Consider the following 19211-nt stretch of genomic DNA (forward strand, 5'->3'; position numbering starts at 1 on the left):
ATCCCTAGAGCCTGCGCTTTGGGACTTCAGTTGGTATACTGGGTGCATCTGAAGGTGTCCCAGATAATCTAGTCCACCTGCTGTGTTTCTCAGGACTTGGGAGGGATTTGTTGAGTTTGGGAGTTACCCAGGATGTGGTTGAGAAGGAATCTGCTTTCTTGCCTTTTGGCCATGAGGGAAGCACAGTCCACCAGGGCTATGGTCCTCACGATTATGGAGAAGCTGAAGCTGCCCCATATACACAGGCTAGGTGGTGGTGGAGTGGACATTTTGGCTATAGATATACATGGTTTGGAATGCAGAAATAAGATCCTCTGGCTACACCAGCCTCAGAAGGCTCTATTGTTTCTCTCCACACAAAGAGGACGTACAAGGGAGTTGCAATGTGATTGTCAGGGCTTATTTGTGAGGAAGTAGCCCAACCTCCTTGATTCTTAATGCTAAAATGGGCTCTAATCCTTGTTTCCTTTTCGGTATTGGATTAGAAAAATGTAGGGCAGGATTAGAATTGGCTGGCAACAATGCCCACAACAAATACAGGCCCTGAGAATTTTGGAACAGGAATCACTAGGCAGGAAGGCTTGAACCTGCACCAGTATTCCCAGTCTTTAGGACTTGTGATCCTTGTTTTGATTTTCTGATTATATCTCTGTCTTCCCCTATCAAAAGGTGACTTGAATTTAAAGTCAGTGAATTTAAATTAATTGTGTGTAATGGCAAAAAAAAAAAAAAAAAAAAGGAACATGTTCATCCTCGGTAATACAAAAAAGACAGTGAAATATACCATTTTAATCCACTGTCATATTAGCAAACAAACCTCAAGGTATTATTTTATCAGTTAGTATGTTATTTTGGAGAGCCACTCAGAATACTGATGGGGGTGTAAATTGTGTTTTTGGAAAATAATTCAGCAGAATTTATCAAGAGCCCAGCACATTTATACTCTTTACCTATTCATTCCATACCCAGAAAGCTCTCCTAACAGAATCATTTGCGCAAAGAAAAGCCCTGGGCACAAAGATGTTCACTGACACATTACTTTCAGAGCATTTTTCCAATTATAATACCTAATACATGGTCAGTGTAAAAAGCTTGGGAGGACATAGGAAGGCACAAATTGGCACTTAAAAGATTGATCATAATCTTACCACAGGAAAATAGCATTTTCATTTCATTTTCATATCCTTTTTTTTTTTTTTTTTTTTTTTTGCGGTACGAGGGCCTCTCACTGTTGTGGCCTCTCCCGTTGCAGAGCACAGGCTCTGGACGTGCAGGCTCAGCAGACATGGCTCACGGGCCCAGCCGCTCCACGGCATGTGGGATCTTCCCAGACCGGGGCACGAACCCGTGTCCCCTGCATCGGCAGACGGACTCTCAACCATTGCGCCACCAGGGAAGCCCCCCTTTTTTTTGTTTTTAGATTTAATTAATTAAGTTATTTTTGGCTGCTTTGGGTCTTCATTGCTGCACGAGGGCTTTTCTCTAGTTGCGGCGAGCGGGGGCTACTCTTCATTGCAGTGCATGGGCTTCTCATTGCGGTGGCTTGTTGCAGAGCACAGGCCCTAGGCGCATGGGCTTCAGTAGTTGTGGCACGCGAGCTCAGTAGTTGTGGCGCACAGGCTCCAGAGCACAGGTTCAGTAGTTGTGGCGCACGGGCTTAGTTGCTCTGCAGCATGTGGGATCTTCCCGGACCAGGGCTCGAACCCATGTCCCCTGCATTGGCGGGCAGATTCTTAACCACTGCGCCACCAGGGAAGCCCTATTCTTTAAAAAATAGTTGTAATATACCTTTTTCCCAGAGCCATGTATTTTGAATATTTTCTCCCTCTGTTTTATTCACCTGGGGAAACTCTAACCCTAGTTGAAACCAACTTTTCTTTCCTTTCTGGCGTACACCTGGACAATCAAACATTACTGGGGAAGAAAAAAGAAAATCACACAACTCAGCTGCCTGGTTTTACTTTAAATTTATGGTCATGGACCTCAAATTAGCCCTTAAAACTGTCGAGAAATGCTAAAACATCTCTGTAGGAAATCCCCTTTTGGGACTTCCCTGGTGATCCCTCCGTTAAGACACTGTGCTTCCACTGCAGGGAAGCAGGTTCGATCCCTGTACATCAGGGAACTAAAAGGATATCCACTTTCCCAATCTTTGGGAAGACGTGTGATACTCTTTCTTCAAACCTTCCATATACAGCACCACCGTCCCTACTCTGAGCCAGTGACCTCGTTTCTAATGAGGAAGCCCCTCCCCTCTGCCACCACTTTTTCAGCCCACTATTGGTCCCCTGCCTCTCCCCACTGGGTGGACCTGGTGCCCTGCCTCCTATCCCAGGTCAGGGTCTCTTCCTGTGTCTCAGACCCCAGCCCCTTCCTCCTCCTCAGGGACCTCAGTCTTTGAATGATCTGTCCTCTCTCCTGCATCATCAATCTCCCCCTCTCTTTTGGTTTATCGCCAATACCATTTTTTTTAAATGCTGTAATTGGGAATCCCCCAGTGGTCCAGTGGTTAGGACTCCGTGCTCTCACTGCCAGGGCCCTGGGTTGTATCCCTGGTTGGGGAACAAAGATCCCACAAGCCACACAGTGTGGCCAAAAAAAAAAAGTCTAATTTCTCACATCTTAAAAAAAACAAAGGACTTCCCTGGTGGCACAGTGGTTAAGAATCTGCCAATGCAAGGGACACGGGTTCGAGCCCTGGTCTGGGAAGATCCCACATGCCTTGTAGCAACTAAGCCCGTGCACCACAACTACTGAGCCTGCGCTCTGGAGCCCGCGAGCCACAACTACTGAAACCTGCGCGCCTAGAGCCTGTGCTCTGCAACAAGAGAAGCCACCGCAATGAGAAGCCCACACACCGCAACGAAGAGTAGCCCCCGCTCGCCACAACTAGAGAAAGCCTGCGCGCAGTAACAAAGACCCAACACAGCCAAAAATAAATAAATAAAAAATAATTTAAAAAAAAGAATTAGTATTAAGTAAAAATAACTGAAGGAAAGCTTTCATTTCAAAAAAAAAAGAAAAACCCTTCCTTGATTTCACATTCTCTGTCTACCCTGCCTAGCTTTCATACTTTTCTCTGCTACCTTATAGGAAAACCTCTTGAAAAAGTTGTCTAGATAGTCTGTCTTCCTCATCACCCATTTTAGACTGGCTTCATCCTTATTGTTTCACAAGAATGCTTGTCAATAAAGACCATGTTTCCAAACCATCTTACTGGTCCTACAAGCATTTGGGGTTTTCTCCAAACTTACCTCTATGTGGTAATAATGCCCAGATTTTAAACTGTAGCTAAAAGTCAGTCTTTCAAGCTCCAGCTACCCTCCCTGTATCTCCCCTCGGATGTCTCTTAGCCATCTCAATCTTTAATCAAAAAAGGATGTTCTGTATTCTCCTACAGATCAGTTCTTTCCTCCCTCTAAATCTTTTGTGTCTCTACATCAATTTCTTTGTTTAAGCCAAAAAGCTAGGGGTTACCTGTTTCCTTTCTTTACTTTCCCCCCACACCCAATTCAGCTGCTAGCCCTGTTGGCTATACGTCCAAATAGGTATCAAATTCACCCTCTTCTCGCCATGTCCACTGCCACCAGCCGTGGATGGACCCTTGAGAAGCGTCCTGACTGTACTCCTGCTTCAGTTCTTGCCCCCCTCCAATCTCATCTCTACTGCACATCAGATGACGTCCCTACCCTCGGTGGCTTTCTGGTGCCCTTCAGATAAAATCATACTCCCGTCAAGGTCCCCTGTGATCTGGCCTCCAGCCTCAGCTTCTACCACCTTCAGTTCCAAGAAGCTGTCAAGCTCTTTTTCCTTTTTCCACCTCGAGCCTTTGTGCCTCCCTTTTTTTTTTTTGCCCACCACATGTGGGATCTTAGTTCCCCAACCAGGGATCGAACCTGCGCCCCCTGCAGTGGAAGCCTGGAGTCCTAACCACTGGACTGCTAGGGAAGTCCCTTTTTTTTTTTTCTCCTGTTTTTTTGTTTGTTTTGGGGGGTTTTTTCGTCTTTTTTTTCCTGATCCCCTCTTAAAGGTAGCTCTCCACACTGGGTTTTTTCCTTTCTACCACGGCCCTTATTTATTTACCTTAGAGCATTTGTGAGAAGCCATGATTGCCCTTTTGTTTTGTCTGCTTCCATCACTAGAGTGTAAGCTCCGAAGGAGCAGTGCCATGTCTGCTGTTGTTCATCCCTGGTGCTGGGTCCAGCGACTGGCAAACAGTGGTATTGAGTGAATGAGTGGGTATTTTCCACATCATTATTTCTAATGGGTACGTAGTATCCATTGCACAAATGTAACCTAATTGACGTAACCACTGCCTTATTATTTGATATATTTGTTCCCAGTTTTTCACCACACTGAAACATGGGAAATAATCTAAATGGCTATTGGGAAAATTGTTGACTAAACCAGGGACTATTATGCAGGCATTTAAGATCCTAGGAAGCATTTTTATTAACATGGAGAAATGAGTTTTCTTACTGAAAAAAAGCATAATATGAAATTATATATACCACGTGATCTTAGCTATGTAAAAGTTCATGGGAAAAGCGAGTAGGAAATAAACTAAAATGTTAATTATGCATTTGGGGTTGGCAGGATTACAAGTTATTTTTCTTTTTGATTTTTTTCAAGTATACAAGTAATACATGGTATTTTCTTCTTTGTACTTTTCTGTGTTTTCCAAGCTTACTGCAATAAGTGTGTATTTTTTTATAATCAGGTAAGAAGCTCTTAAAAATTTTAGAACACTTTGATGACACATCAGATTATTGCAGATAGTCAAAAGTAGAGTCAGGAACCATCGTGCTCTGGAGGGTGACCTAAAATGGTTGAAGCACACTTGCTAGTGACAGCTCTTAGCCTTGAGTCCTTCCAGGCCTGTGGCTGATCTGGGTTTAGAAAGAGTAGCAGAGCGCTGTTTCCTGTGAATCCTCCATGACCGGGTAGACTTGTGTGTGGTGTGACATTATAGAAACTGTGGCTTGCTAAAGTGTTGGTTTTGGGTGAGAGCATCCCACAGATGTGCTCAGGGTTGGGAAGATATCACAACTGCTCTTCACGTCTGTTTTTGGAGCTTGACGGGGGCTCATGTGCCCTGGGGTATTGTCATAGCATTTTATGCACTTATCTTAAGTCAGTGGTTCTCAAACCCCAGACCCTTTTGGGAATTCGAGGTCAAAACTATCTTCATAATAAGACTAAGATGTTATCTACCTTCTCACTCTTATTCTCTCACAAACGTACACTGGAGTTTTCCAGATGCTGTATGATTCACAGCAGGTTATTTAAGAAGCAGAACCCAGCTGTCTTCTACGAAGCCAGACATTGAGAGTTGCAAAGATGTAAAACAATGCCAGTAGTCTCACTAAAATTGTTTTATTATGGAAAATATAAATAGCATTTTGGGAATTCCCTGGTGGTCCAGTGGTTAGGACTCAGCACTTTGACTGCCATGGCCCAGGTTCAATACCTGGTCAGGGAGCTGAGATCCCAAAAGTTGCACAACGCAGCCAAAAAAACAAAAATATAAATAGCATTTTAATGAAGTGCAACTATGTTATCATAGAATGGGTTTATTATTATTGTAATTGAATTAACACATATTTTAAAAATTTCTCAGTTTAACTTCTAATACAGGAAATGTCAGTAGATATTTGCCCACATACACAAACACTCTTTGGGGTCCCCAATATTTAAGAGTATAAAGGAGTCCTGAGACTACAAAGTTTGAGAACAACTGAATTAAGGAAGCAGGAAGAGAACTGTCTTTATGGTGGATTGATTATGGCTCAGTAGACAGATTGGTTGAATTGCATGACTCAGGAGAACAAAGCCTATGGAGGGAAAATGACCTCGTCTAATAGGCAGGGGTTGGAAGTCCTTGAAATTACATTAGATTTTTTCTTCCACCTCCCCCCTCCTTCCCTCTCTCTTTTCCTCCCTCTCCCCTTCCCTTCCTCCTTCTGTCTTTCCTTCCTTTTTCTCTCCTTTTTTAGAGATCATGCATGATGTGATAAAGAAGGTAAAGAAGAAGGGAGAGTGGAAGGTAAGTAGAAAAGCACAATTAATGACCTTAAAGGTGAGTTCATGGGGAAAAACAAGAATGGAGTAGAGTTGGGGAGAGGCATGTAGGCGGGGAATGAGGACCTTTGCTGTGTCCAGAGGATACCAAAAGCTTCTGGACTAGAGAAAGGTAATCTGCTGTGCCTCCCATTTTATACGATCCTGGTTAGGAAATCTCTTGGTCATAAAGCTTATCTTTAAGATCACCTGGTGAGGCATTCTAGAAGTGGAACTCTTTTATTCAAACAAGATCTTACCTGAATAAAGCAGAAGGTAGAATTATTCTGCTTGCTATGGGAGACGAGAGGGGACCCTTCTTGCCCCTCTGGTGGCCCTAAAGCATGTCCATGGAGCCCACACAGCAGTCTGAAAAGCCCTCATCTGGCCTATCCTGTCTGCCTGTAGCTACATAAGACAAAACAACTAAGTTTGTTTATTCATTTAACATTGAGAGCAATGCTGGAAACTGTCATGTTCCTGAAACAAGTATTTAAGTCAATCTAATTGATTATGGCCTCGGTTCCGGCAGTGGGTGATGCAAGTCGGAAACGTGCTGTCCTCCATCCAGGAAGTCTTTGTTTGAAGGACCATCTGGTTGTCTGGGACCGGGCATTACAGTGACCAGGAGAGCGCACCGTCTTACTTGAACTTCCCCGTGTGTTGTTGAAGGGCTTATGCCAACCATTCTTGCTCCCGAGTTTTCCTGTAGTAAAGTTCACCAGGCCTGGGAGCAGCAGAGCTGATTGGTACCAGGAGGCTTTTGAAGTGTCATCCTGACCTCATGAGATTACGTTTTAGCCGGAGCATCCATCCTCATACCCAGAGTGGGAGGCCAGCTGGTGGGAACTCTTTATGCCTGCCTTTCTCTCTTACCCTTCCCATCAGTAATGGACTTGCGGACATGTGAATTTTAAACTAACCTTGAGGAAGCTGCCTCATAAAATGAAAACTGATTGGCCCTCGTGCTACAGCAAGATGCTTTCGGGCCCACATTTTTCCAGCACCTGTTGCCTGGGTTTCTATCTTTGAAGAAGGATAGGAGAAATAGCTTTGTTTTAGCTCCGTCTCTCCACTGTGGGCCGAATGGAGAAAGGAAAGGTTGGCTGAAGAATTGCAGGTATGAAGCTTTTAGACCAGGACGGCACGTTCTTATTCTTCCCACCTGAACTGAGACAGAGTTTGCTCCCAGGATGACACGTGTGCTGGTCCATCCCGATGATGTCTGCAACGAAGTCCTCTCCTTCCACCCCATAAATGTGGCACTAGTGTTCATTCTCCCATTAAGAAAAAGTTTACGCCCTGAAAAAATACCCTCTGACATGGATTTCCCCGAGTGTGAATGCTGTAGATGAATTTTTTTCTTTTTTCTTTCTTTTTTTTTGCATTTTTATGAGTATTTTCTTTGTCATGGAAAAAACTTTAATTTTTTTAACTTTAAAATATTAAGTCACATCAGTGAGAGCAAACTCTCCTAGAAGCTTAGGTTTGGTGGGGAAATAAAAGCTAGCATGTCTCTCGGCAAACTTCTGGCCCGTAGGGAGCGTTGATAACTCAGAGTTTTGCGTTTCTAGGCTCCTTCTGAAGTCTGACTGGGTCAGCGGAGGAGATAATCATAGCAGGTGCCCGTCAGGCTGTAAACTGTTCCCTTTGTTTCCAGGTGCTGGTGGTGGATCAGCTGAGCATGAGGATGCTTTCCTCCTGCTGTAAGATGACAGACATCATGACCGAGGGGATAACAAGTGAGCGGCCTTCCCTCTGCCCTCCCATGACACTCAGCCTTCTCTTAGGGTGTTCTTTCTCCTCCCTATCTGTTATTATCTTGCTTGACGTTATTTTTTTAATAATTTTTATTCATGAAACCACATTCTTTTTTTTTTTTTTTTTGGAGGCGTCGGGTCTTTGTTGTGGCATGTGGGTTCTTCCTGTGGTGTGCAGGCTTAGTTGCCCCACGGCATGTGGGATCTTAGTTCCCTGACCAGGGATCGAACCCATGTCCCCTGCATTGGAAGGTGGATTCTTAACCACGGGCCACCAGGGAAGTCCCTATCTTGCTTGACTTTAGATCTTCCAACAACCTGGGTGGTAGGACAATAAGTTCCTGAGGGAGACCCCAGGCTTTCTTGTTCTTCCTTGAATCCCCCACACCCAATCCAGTGTTAGATGCCCGTTAAGTATCTGTGAAAGGATGCCAAAGGAAGGCTCAATCAAGAAAAAAAAAAGGCAGGCCACCCAATAGAAAAGAATGGACAAAAGAATTAAACAGGCACTTAACAAAGGAAGAAATCCAAATGGCCAATAAATACGTGAAAAGTTGGCCCCCTCAGTAGTGGTCAGGGGAATGCAATTAAAACCAGAGTGAGATACTGCTGTGTACTCAGATTGGAGTATTTAAAATATGATAATGCCTAGGGAGGGTGGGAGGGAGGGAGACGCAAGAGGGAAGAGATATGGGACCGTATGTATATGTATAGCTGATTCACTTGTTGTAAAGCAGAAACTAACACACCATTGTAAAGCAATTATACTCCAATAGAGATGTAAAAAATAATAAAATAAAATAAAATATGATAATGCCAAGTGACAGGATATAGAAAAATGGGAACTCCGACCTGACACATGTCCGTTGGTACAGCTACTTTGAAAAACACTCGGCAGAGTCTAGGAGAGTTGAGGCATGCAGATCCTATGAGCCAGCACATCTGCAGTTAGATGTGTGTCCTAGAAAACCCAGGTGTGTGCGCCCGGGATGCTCACAGAGCATCACTCATAGTAGCCCCAAAGTGGGAGCACCCAAAATGTCCACCGGGAGTAGAATGGTAAAATAAGTTATGGAATAGTCACACAGCAGAGTACTGCTGATACATAGCAAAGAAGAGGAACGAACTCTGACTACTGGCTCATTCCAAAATGCAAACGAATCTGATAAACAATGTTGAGCAAAAGAAGCAAGGTACATCCTTAACAATGTGCGTTAATTTACATAATGTTCAAAAACAGGCAGAGCTAAGCTCTACTGCTTTGAAATGCAGGGACAAGTGAGTCTTAACCACAAAGAGAAGTGATCACCATTCATGTCACCACGGTGGTTCTCTTTGGGGGGAAGGGAGGAAATTGTGATGAGGGAGGGTGAAGGAGGGCAGTGCTGATGGGTTCTGTGGCCTGACTGGGGTGGTGCTTGTGCAGCATTTGCTTTGTAATTATTTGTATATTTATGTTTAATTCATTCTTTGCAATGTGCTTTAGAATTTCACGGTAATAGGTTTTTGAAATAAGTTAAATCACCTGCTCAAGGTCACTGGCCAGTGTCACACGTGAGACTAGGACACAGACCTCCTGGCTGCTGTCCCCAGCTCTTTTTCACATTTGTGTGCAGCTCAAATCTTACTTAGGAGCCCCTTTCAGGGGAGATCATATATTTTAATCTGTGAAACAGCATTGATGGAAAAGCAGTCTATTTTGAGGTATTATTTCAAACAAGGAAGTTAACCTTTGTTTTTCCTCCTAAAAAACTTTGGGTGGAACATACCTGTTGCAGTGCAGCTCCCAGTTTTTCCCCCTGGAGAGAACTTTTATATGGTATGTGGCCCACAGACTACTGCTGGTCTTTGTCAAAATTACTGCCATACCACAATTACGGGAGGAAGAGCAAGGAGGGTTGAGGTTTTCATTAAGCTAGATGAATGTAATTTAAAGGTTGGTGATTTCATCATTTTTTAAAACACATTTCCGCCAAAAAAAATTTTTTTAAGATAAAAAAATAAAAGCATATTTCCAAATCTAGTTTATCTATCACCAAAAACATAGTCCTGTAAATAGGAGTACGTAATTTTTGGTGTGACTTTACGTCATTCAGTGATCCAAGACCAGACTTGCCCCTGTTTCGAGCTTACAAAGTTATTTTCCTCACTGAATTTTTAAAACTTTTTTTTTTCCTCTATCAAGGCAAAAAATGCAAATATAGGTAAAAAGCCAAATGTAGCTAATGAGCTTCTAACAAAGAAGCAGCACCGTCCTGCCCTCCTTCTTCCTCCCCCATCCCCTGGGATCCATCACCCCAGAGGCAGCCACCCTGCTCTTTCTTCTGGTTATCTTTTTGATATTTCTAAATAAGTGCTTACAGGAGTATCGCTTGATTCATCATGTTAGACATTATCTGTTGACTTTCTGTGGTAGATGAGGGTTCAGCTCTCTCCTCCTGCCCACAGACTCTTCCCTATCCCAGAAGTTTTTTTTAAATGTCCTTACTTGGCAAAATTTAAAAGTCAGCAAGCCTGTGTTAACCACCCCCAAATATTTGTGGGGGGGAAGTATTATTGGCCTATGAAATTCAAAAATCTACAACCCCTGATAAAGTAGATGGTTGAGAGATTTTGGTATTAGTTTGAACATTGTTTGGGGTGAAAAGTCTTTGTAAATGTTACAAGGGATACTTCTAAAGGGATGCTTTTATTTGCTTACATCACCTGCGTAGGAAGAATAGCACTGTACGATTTCCTGCTCGCTCTGTACCAGAGGACAGTGTAGCTTTATCAGGTGACTAGTGAGATGATGACTTAGGTCTTCTTTCCCCAGCAGATGAAGTAGCTGACATACTGTAAAAGAAACCAGCAAACCAAACACCCATGGTTTGCTTTAACAAAATTTGATGTTTAGTCTTTGAACTATTGAAAGGAACAGTATTATACAGAAGGTATGTTTGGAATGTCTTCATTTGATATACAAAGGAAAATGATAAAACGATCTAACTGTTGAAAAACAAGCCAACATGGAAATTCTAAAGGAATTGGGATTATCTAGGACAGATGAGAAAAAACTGAAGGAAGAGGCAAAAGACTAGATCAAGGAATTTACTTAAACTGAAATGGGAAATAGGAAGTATTTAGTGTGATAAGGTTTCAGGTTTTCTACCACCTGAGCCTCGTGAGACAGAGGAACGTGGTAACTCTGGGGAAGGGGCGTTGAGTCTTTCCACCCCCCACTGTAGATTTTTATTGCACCAGTCTGAAGGTGGCCTCTCTCTATGGCTTCTAGTTTTATGATCACCAGTTCTGTTTTCTTATTTACCATGGGCCGCTGTTTTGTTGTCTAGTTGTGGAAGACATCAACAAGCGCCGAGAGCCGCTCCCCAGCCTGGAAGCTGTGTATCTCATCACTCCCTCTGAGAAGGTAAACCCTGCCCAGAAGAGCTTTGGCTGAGGTTACACGTGCTGGCTTGGTGTCTAGGTGGCACCATGTCTGATGGTTCTGGGTTAAGCACGCATTTAACACACTGCTCTGTTTAAGCATGCAATCCACCAACGGGGAAGGTGGGGTGCGGTGAGGAGTGAAGAGTACATTCCTTAAGCTTTCTGCCAAAAGCCAGGCTGGACCAATCTCGATTTCCCCTCGTGTTAGCTTTCTAGGTAGGAGATCACTTTATCTAGTGATCGGCCTCCAGAACTTGGGTATTTTATGCTTTCAGATTTTTTTTTTTGGCCTCGCCACGCGGCTTGCAGGATCTTAGTTCCCCTGACCAGGGTTTGAACCTGGGTCCCCTGCAGTGGAAGCTCGGAGTCCTTACCACTGGACCACCAAGGAATTCCCAGATTTATTTCATCAATATCCAGTTAGGGTTCAAATTTACCTGTCTTATCATTTTGGGGGGTTGGTTCAAATCAGTATCCAAGCAAGGCCCACCTTCTTGCTTCTGTCTTAGATGTCTTAATCTATGTAAATTCCCCCCAGTTTTCATGTTTTCTTTTCATTTTTGAAAACTGGCTTATGTATGAGTTTCTGCAGATGCAACTAAGTTGCTAGAACTTCATCGCAATGAATCTCCTGGTAGGTTTCTGACCTCTTTTGTGGGTCTCTTCTTAGGAACCCAAGTTATGGAGGGTCCAAAGAATGGACGCTGTCATTTTGGAATGAGCTAGGGAGGCTTTTGTTCATCTAAACTCTGAAACAATCCTAATCTTAAATCCTCAGAACTCAGTTATGGCCGAACATAAGTTAGAATTATACATCAGAAATCCCTTGCTATTTTGTGCATGTAGCTTGAAGCCAGCATGGATTTGACTCCGTTCAGATGTAGGTTCATTTGCTTCTAGAATTAGATTCAGTTCCCTTTTTTTCCCTTTCCACAGTCTGTCCACTCTCTCATCAGTGACTTTAAGGACCCACCAACTGCCAAGTACCGGGCTGCGCACGTCTTCTTCACTGACTGTGAGTACAGCTGTCAGCTGCTGCCCTGGCCTTCCTGCACAGCCAGACTTACCCCAACCAAGCCAGGCCAACAGGGAAGAAATGGGTTGTTCCCACTTTTGTCCTGATCTTTTTTTTCTCTTCAGAAGACAAATTGCATAAGAGATAAAAATAAATGCCCACAAATACAAACCTACTATGTCATGCAGTCCCTTCCTGATTAAAAAAATAGCTCCTCTTCTAAGGTCTAGCATGTTCAATGCTGAGAAGAATTTTCCGATGCCAGCCTTGGTGTTTCATTGTATAGACTTCCAGATATCACTATAAACGTCAGTGTGTTTCCATCTACCTTTCAACTACAAAGACACTCTGATCTGGTGGTATTTGTATCAGGTAGCAGTGTATCATTGTCCTAGAATCTGTTTTCTTGCTTTGTGGAGGTTTTGTGCATGGAACCTAGTGCAGAGTGCACAATAATAACAGTTCACCCTGTGTTCTCTCTGGGGAAAACCCCACAAAACTCACCACTGAGCAGTTGGGGGAAGGTTCTTGCAAAGAATAATTTTATACTCTTTGAAGACGGGTGGCAAAGAAAGCAGGTAGATGGCATTAGTAATAATAAACCAATGACACATTTCTGGGGACCTGAAACTATTTGTTTGGTCCGGAAGAGTCATGAGACATCGTGGTTCCCCCCCCACCAAGTGGGACTCCTGTGCAGCCGAGTTCCTTAGAGGCCCTGGGGAAATGTCTGCACCGCATTTCCCAACAATTTTATTTTTCTTTACTTATTTTATTTTTCATAAGTATCTCAGATGTGTGGTGTTTGTTTATGTTATAGGCCTTTTCCTGATCCCTTTTTTTTTTTTTTTTTTTTTTTTTTTTTTTTGCGGTACGCAGGCCTCTCACTGCTGTGGCCTCTCCCGTTGTGGAGCACAGGCTCAGCGGCCATGGCTCACGGGCCCAGCCGCTCCGTGGCATGTGGGATCTTCCCGGACCGGGGCATGAACCCATGTCCCCTGCATCGGCAAGCGGACTCTCAACCACTGCGCCACCAGGGAAGCCCTCCTGATCCCTTTTTGATCTCTCTTGGTTCTTTTTCTTCTTCTTCTTAATGTCAGAAAATAGTTTTTATTAGCTCTCAATATCTCAGTCTTTATTGCCATTTGTTTCTTTGTTATACGTTGAGGGCCTTGTAGGTGGTTTTGTATTCCTTTTATTCCTTTTATACCCTAGAGGTAATAGGTTGTCGGGTAGGATGAACTTTCTGTTTACCTTTTTTAAATCCTACTAAAATAAAGAATTCCCTGGACACGTGCGAATGTTGAAATGAACCAGCAAATGGGCAGGAAAACAACCTACTGTCCTTGTCATTCTGGCAGCGTGTCCAGACGCCCTGTTTAACGAACTGGTAAAATCCCGAGCAGCCAAAGTCATCAGAACGCTGACGGAAATCAACATTGCATTTCTCCCATATGAATCCCAGGTGAGGCTGCGTGGGGGAGGGCCTAGAAAATCCACATCCTGGCTCTTCTCGCAGGAACTCTGGCCACGTGCGAGAGGGTGGGGCAGGGGTGCAATAAAGAGAGTGGGGGAGGGGATTGCCGAATGGCGCGTTGTGAGCGGACGTTTATGTAATGGCAACAGTAGTCCTTAGGGGTCTGCCCAAGATGCCCTCGTGTTAGTCTCCAGTTATTTCTGACTTTCTGCAGCCATCCTGCCCTTCTTAGTGTTCATTTCATCCTCACTCACATTGTTCACTCCTATTGGCTGACTCCTTGACTAAGCAAAAAGTAGCCAATCCAGAAAGAGCTTGGGAGGAGGGGAGGGGCAGGGATCAGACAACACCCGTTTGCTGCAAAGGAGAACTGTTTTTAATGTAGAGATAACCTCAGCTTGTCATGTGCCGAAGGAACAGATGGTAGCCTTCGTCATGAGCTGTTAACGCTTCAAGTGCCAAAACCTCTCCTCTTGGAAAAAAACAAAGTCGTTAAACCAGTAAAGGTGAAGCTGATCATGAGAGAACATATAAAATTTATACCTTAGTATTTTAAAATTTGTTAAAATGCCTCCTCCTTGCAAAGAAACAAAAAATAACACAACTTCTGTGCATTTTGTAGAGGTAAGAGGTGATTGTGGCATTTTGGGTCTTTATAGATCAGCTTCTAGATGCCAGAGAGTGACCGATTCTTGGGTAAGAAGAGATGGAAAAAATAGAGTGTGAATATTTTAAAAAGACAGTCTCTTTGCCCTCTCACTTGGCCTAAAGCTTAATCTCAGCTTGAGGGCAGGAATTCTTTTCCTCTGTGTGAGCCCTGTCACCACCTGGATTGAACAAAATCCAACTTTAGCATATTCAACCATACTATATTTCTCATATATTTTTGAAACGTAATAACCTTTTTTTAAAACCTCAGGTTTTCCAGATCAGGGTAGTTTACCTCATAGAGATTCTGAGTGAATACTGATAGCTGGTAGCCTCATAGTTTAAGAGGGAAGTTTAGTCTTCTAGGACCCTCCAAAAAAAAGAAGAAGAAAAACAATGCTTAGAACATACTATGAGGATAGGAAATTACTAAATCCATACAGAGCTCCTTTATTTGCTACAGTCACAGTACAATTTCTAGCCTGTCCCTTATTTATTCAAACTTATAATGAACGGCCCGTGTGGTGTGCCAGGACCTCCTCCCCTGCTCTCCTCCTGGGCTCCTCACTGGTCATCAGACACAGGCACACGCCTGCCTCAGGGCCTTGGCACCAGCCGGTCCCTCAGGGAGCCGCCTGCTGGGGAGAAACCCTGCACCTCCTTCAAGCCCTGGCTCAAGCAGCCCCTCCTCAAGGAGGCCTCGTGTCCCCCCTGTCCATCCTGTGGGCATTCTCTCCCTGCTTCTTATGTTCTCATACATGTACCCATTTCTCAAATACCATAAAATTTACTTTTCATTATGTTTGTTGTCTGCCTCTTCCTGCAAGATTGCACGCTCCTTGAGGGCAGTAATGGTTTGGTCACTAACAGTCCCAAGTGAGACACCCAAGCCGTGTTTGTAGAAGAAATGAAAACCTGAGACACCCAGCCTCACTACCAGCTTGGAAAAAACTCTGACGGTTCACCATTCTGTATGAATATGACAGTCCACCGTTCTGGAAATATATGTATTTCTTCCCCGTCTCAGGTGTATTCCTTGGACTCTGCTGACTCTTTCCAAAGCTTCTACAGTCCCCACAAGGCTCAGATGAAGAATCCGATCCTGGAGCGCCTGGCGGAGCAGATCGCGACTCTGTGCGCCACCCTGAAGGAGTACCCGGCCGTGCGGTATCGGGGGTAAGCCTGCGCCCCAGTCTGCCCTCGGTGGCCCCCCCCCGCGTGTCCCCAAGCAGGGAACTTCCTCTGGCCTTGCCATTCGTCTGGCAGTTGTCTCCAGAGGGTCAAGATTTGAGCGTCTCCATTTATAATTATTTTCCAGTGTTTTTGCTCTTTTCTAAATTTTATTGTGGAATATACCAATACATACAGAAAAGGGCATGAAATACATATATTCAGTTAGTGAATAACTAAATGTGAACCCCCTGTAACTACAATCCAGGTTTCCTACAATTTTTCATCTCTTCCTAACCTTAAAAATCAAATACCCACCTTGCCAAAGATGTTTCAGAGTAAGATAAAATACAAGGAGAATAATTCTCCAAAGGACACATTTCTCAGATTTGATAAGGTCATTCACTTATCACTTACCTGCTGTGTGCTAAGTGCTAGGCAGGCGGACTTAACCTGAAGACACAGCCCCTGCCCTTAGAAACCCCTGATCTGGGAGGGCAGGTAGGATGCGCACACCTACCATGTAGGCCTGTGAGACCAGTGCCTTAGGACAGTGCAGGCCGTAGGCTTGGGCATCCAGAGCAGGGAGAGGGCCCTTTGAGCTGAGAGGAACGAGCACAGCTTCAGAGCAGAGGTGGCATCTGAGCTCAGTCCCGGAGGACGGGTTTGGATTTCAGTAGATCAATGAGGGGCAGGGGGCATTTTGTGTGGACAGTTGGGATGAGCAGAAGCATGACGTTGGACAACAAAGGGCAAGTTTGGGGAGGGTTGGTCGTCTAGCACGGTGTATGTGTGGGCAGTGGGGCCAGGTGAAGCCACCTCTGGAGGCCTTGGATGCCAAGTTCGGGATCATGGCCTTCAGTGGTTATCACTGGGTAGCCTCTGGGGGATTTGCACAGGGAGTGAACGCAGTGGTGTGGAAGCGTCAAGCTGGGAGCATGAGTGGGAGTCACAGTCCCACAGGGAGAAGCCAGAAGGGCGGGGGGCACAGCAGGAGGAATGGAGGGTCTGAGCAGGAGGTGCAAGGATGCTCCTCACCGCATTGTCCGCTGGGATGTGCGCTCATGGGACGACGCCCCCCTCCGTTAGGGTCCTCACCGACAGAAGCCTGGTGGAAGCTAAGAAATGGGGTCTTGGGGTTCACTCGTTGGAGGGATAGGGCTGGGAGCAGAGCTGCTTTTGCGCTGAGCGTGGCCAGGGGGCAGGCAGCAGCCACAGGATAAACATCGCCAGGAGGAGCCCAGGAAGCGCTGTCCAGCTCAGACAAGGCGGGAGGTCCACAGGCTCCCACTTGTATCTGTCCGGCTCTGCTGGCAGAAACGTCACTTCCAACAAAACAAAACAGGGTCCAAGGGAATTTGAATTAAGGGAAGTGAGAGTCAGGTGGGTCAGACTCAGACAGCCTGATCATGGGAAAAGGATGGCTGGTTCAGACCCTCTGCCGAAGTGCGGTGGTTCGTCTGGAGCTGCTTGGAAATATCACCTCTGTTTCCATTTGGATAGTTTGGTTTTTTTAAAGGGAACTAGAAAATCATTTATGTTCCAGGCACCGAGCTAAGTATTTTATTTGTCCCTTTAAATTATACGTCTAAAGTGAGTATACATACTCTCATTGTAAAAGAACAGTACAGGTGAAGCTTGTGTCTCCCTTGACCCTCCTGCTCTGTCCTGCCTTCCTCCCTGAGGGCAGACAGTGTCATCCATTGGGGCAGGGCCGTTCACCCTCTGTCCCTCCTCCTTTGTCAGGGAATACAAGGACAATGCTTTGCTGGCTCAGCTAATCCAGGACAAGCTCGACGCGTACAAAGCCGATGACCCGACCATGGGGGAGGTAAGCCTTACTTGGCCCACGTGCTTCTCTCACCAAGCGACCACAGTGTCCGTGTGGCAGCCTGGGCACAGCTGGCTTCCTTTGCTCACAGAGTGTGTGTGAGCGCCCTTGTTCCTGCGCAGTGAGCTCCAGCCCTTGGGCAGGCAATACAGATTCTGTTCAGTGTAGCTGAGCTACCACCTTGTTTCTCTTTGCTGGGACTTTCCCAGTGTTAGCACCTACAGCCCTGCCTCCTGGGACCCCCTCAGTGGAACAGTATCAAAACCAGAAAATTGACATTGCTACAACCTCCAGACCTTATTCAGATTTCACTAGTTAGTACACGTGCTCGGGTGTGTGTGTGCACGCGCATATGCGCAGTTCCGTGCAATTTTATCACATGTGTAGATACATGTTAACCACCACTGCGATCAAGACACAGAACTATCCCATCACTATCTTGATTTAAAAACTGACAGCCCTGGGCTTCCCTGGTGGCACACTAGTTGAGAGTCCGCCTGCCGATGCAGGGAACACGGGTTCGTGCCCCGGTCCGGGAAGATCCCACATGCCGCGGAGCGGCTGGGCCCGTGAGCCATGGCCGCTGAGCCTGCGCGTCCAGAGCCTGTGCTCCGCAACGGGAGAGGCCACAACAGTGAGAGGCCCGCATACCGCAAAAAAAAACCACTGACAGCCCCAGGTTCTGGGGACCCCCTCAGGCCCAGGCCGGCTGGATGATGGGTCACCCTTTTTATAGCTGAACGTAGGTGGTGCTCCCCTTCATAAGCTCACTTTAGACCCCAGCCACAGTTTTGGATCTGCATCAAAGGGCCCTCATTATAAAATATACACATTGGATTCTCACATGGTGTGTGCTGGTGTCCTTGTCCAGCAGTAAATGGACTTAGTGCTGTTTGAGTCAGAGTTTACATCCTGCTGCCACTTTTCACAGGAGGGTTAGCTGTGCTAGTCGGAGAAGCGGGAGTTGTATGGGGCGGCTCATGAAACCATTCCCTGTGTCCTTCCTTCAGGGCCCAGACAAGGCACGCTCCCAGCTCCTGATCCTGGACCGTGGTTTCGACCCCAGTTCCCCCGTCCTTCATGAATTGACTTTTCAGGCTATGAGTTACGACCTGCTGCCGATTGAAAATGATGTATACAAGTAAGTACACACACCTGGTGTGACTGCAGCTTTTCAAATGAACCAAACACACCTCTAATTTAAGAAAAAGGATGTCGTTAATCCTAGGAAAATCCGATGCATTGATACAGTCTTGCTAATAAGCCCTCAAGCTTTTCTGTGAGTTCCCAAAGCCCAGCTGCACCACCAGCCAGAAACTCCTCTCCCTTTCAAAGAGAACAAGAACTTACGATCTTTCTTTCACAGCTCATGTCGCCTCAGTTCATAGCTGGCTTGGGTGTGTTAATATGTTGACTTGTGTGTGTCAGAGCATATCTTATTCAGAGTTGAAACTTCTTAACTACAGATCATGAAATATGATGATGATAAAGTATATCAACAGGATTTTCCTACTGAATCTTATTTGCAGTTTGCTTCATTATAAACAACATTTTTCTCGGTAGCAATCATCAGAAACTCAGTCTCTAAGAACTTATTTTTCTTTCTGTGGGAACAGGCTATATTGTTCTCGTGTCCTTTATTTTATAACATTAACCGTAAAGATAGTTGTTTCAAAATGAAGGTTCTAAAAATATGACTGAATCTCAGCTTTGGTACCTGTAATTCTTGCTTTCCTTTAGATGTTCATGATTTCACATGTGAAAATTTGCTGAGGGCCAGTTGCAGGCAGCTGCAGAATGCTGTTTAGGTCCCACACATTT

General features: G+C 45.0%; 1 protein-coding gene and 1 non-coding gene across 3 annotated transcripts in view; both read left to right on the plus strand.

The window, feature by feature from the left end:
• The window catches only part of STXBP1 (syntaxin binding protein 1), a 71656-nt gene that overhangs the window by 29044 nt on the left and 23401 nt on the right, over positions 1-19211 (plus strand). For both annotated transcript variants that reach the window (XM_033427155.2, XM_012532787.3), the window contains exons 2-9: positions 5997-6046; positions 7721-7802; positions 11153-11229; positions 12186-12264; positions 13626-13729; positions 15417-15565; positions 17306-17390; positions 18401-18531. In XM_033427155.2, coding sequence (XP_033283046.1) covers positions 5997-6046; positions 7721-7802; positions 11153-11229; positions 12186-12264; positions 13626-13729; positions 15417-15565; positions 17306-17390; positions 18401-18531 — 757 coding nt within the window. The remainder of the gene's footprint in view (positions 1-5996; positions 6047-7720; positions 7803-11152; positions 11230-12185; positions 12265-13625; positions 13730-15416; positions 15566-17305; positions 17391-18400; positions 18532-19211) is intronic.
• TRNAQ-UUG (transfer RNA glutamine (anticodon UUG)) lies at positions 5411-5482 on the plus strand. Its single transcript has one exon. It is a non-coding gene; the product is annotated as a tRNA-Gln (tRNA).

The sequence above is a fragment of the Orcinus orca genome, chromosome 6 (genome assembly GCF_937001465.1).
Source record: "Orcinus orca chromosome 6, mOrcOrc1.1, whole genome shotgun sequence".
Lineage (NCBI taxonomy): Eukaryota > Metazoa > Chordata > Mammalia > Artiodactyla > Delphinidae > Orcinus > Orcinus orca.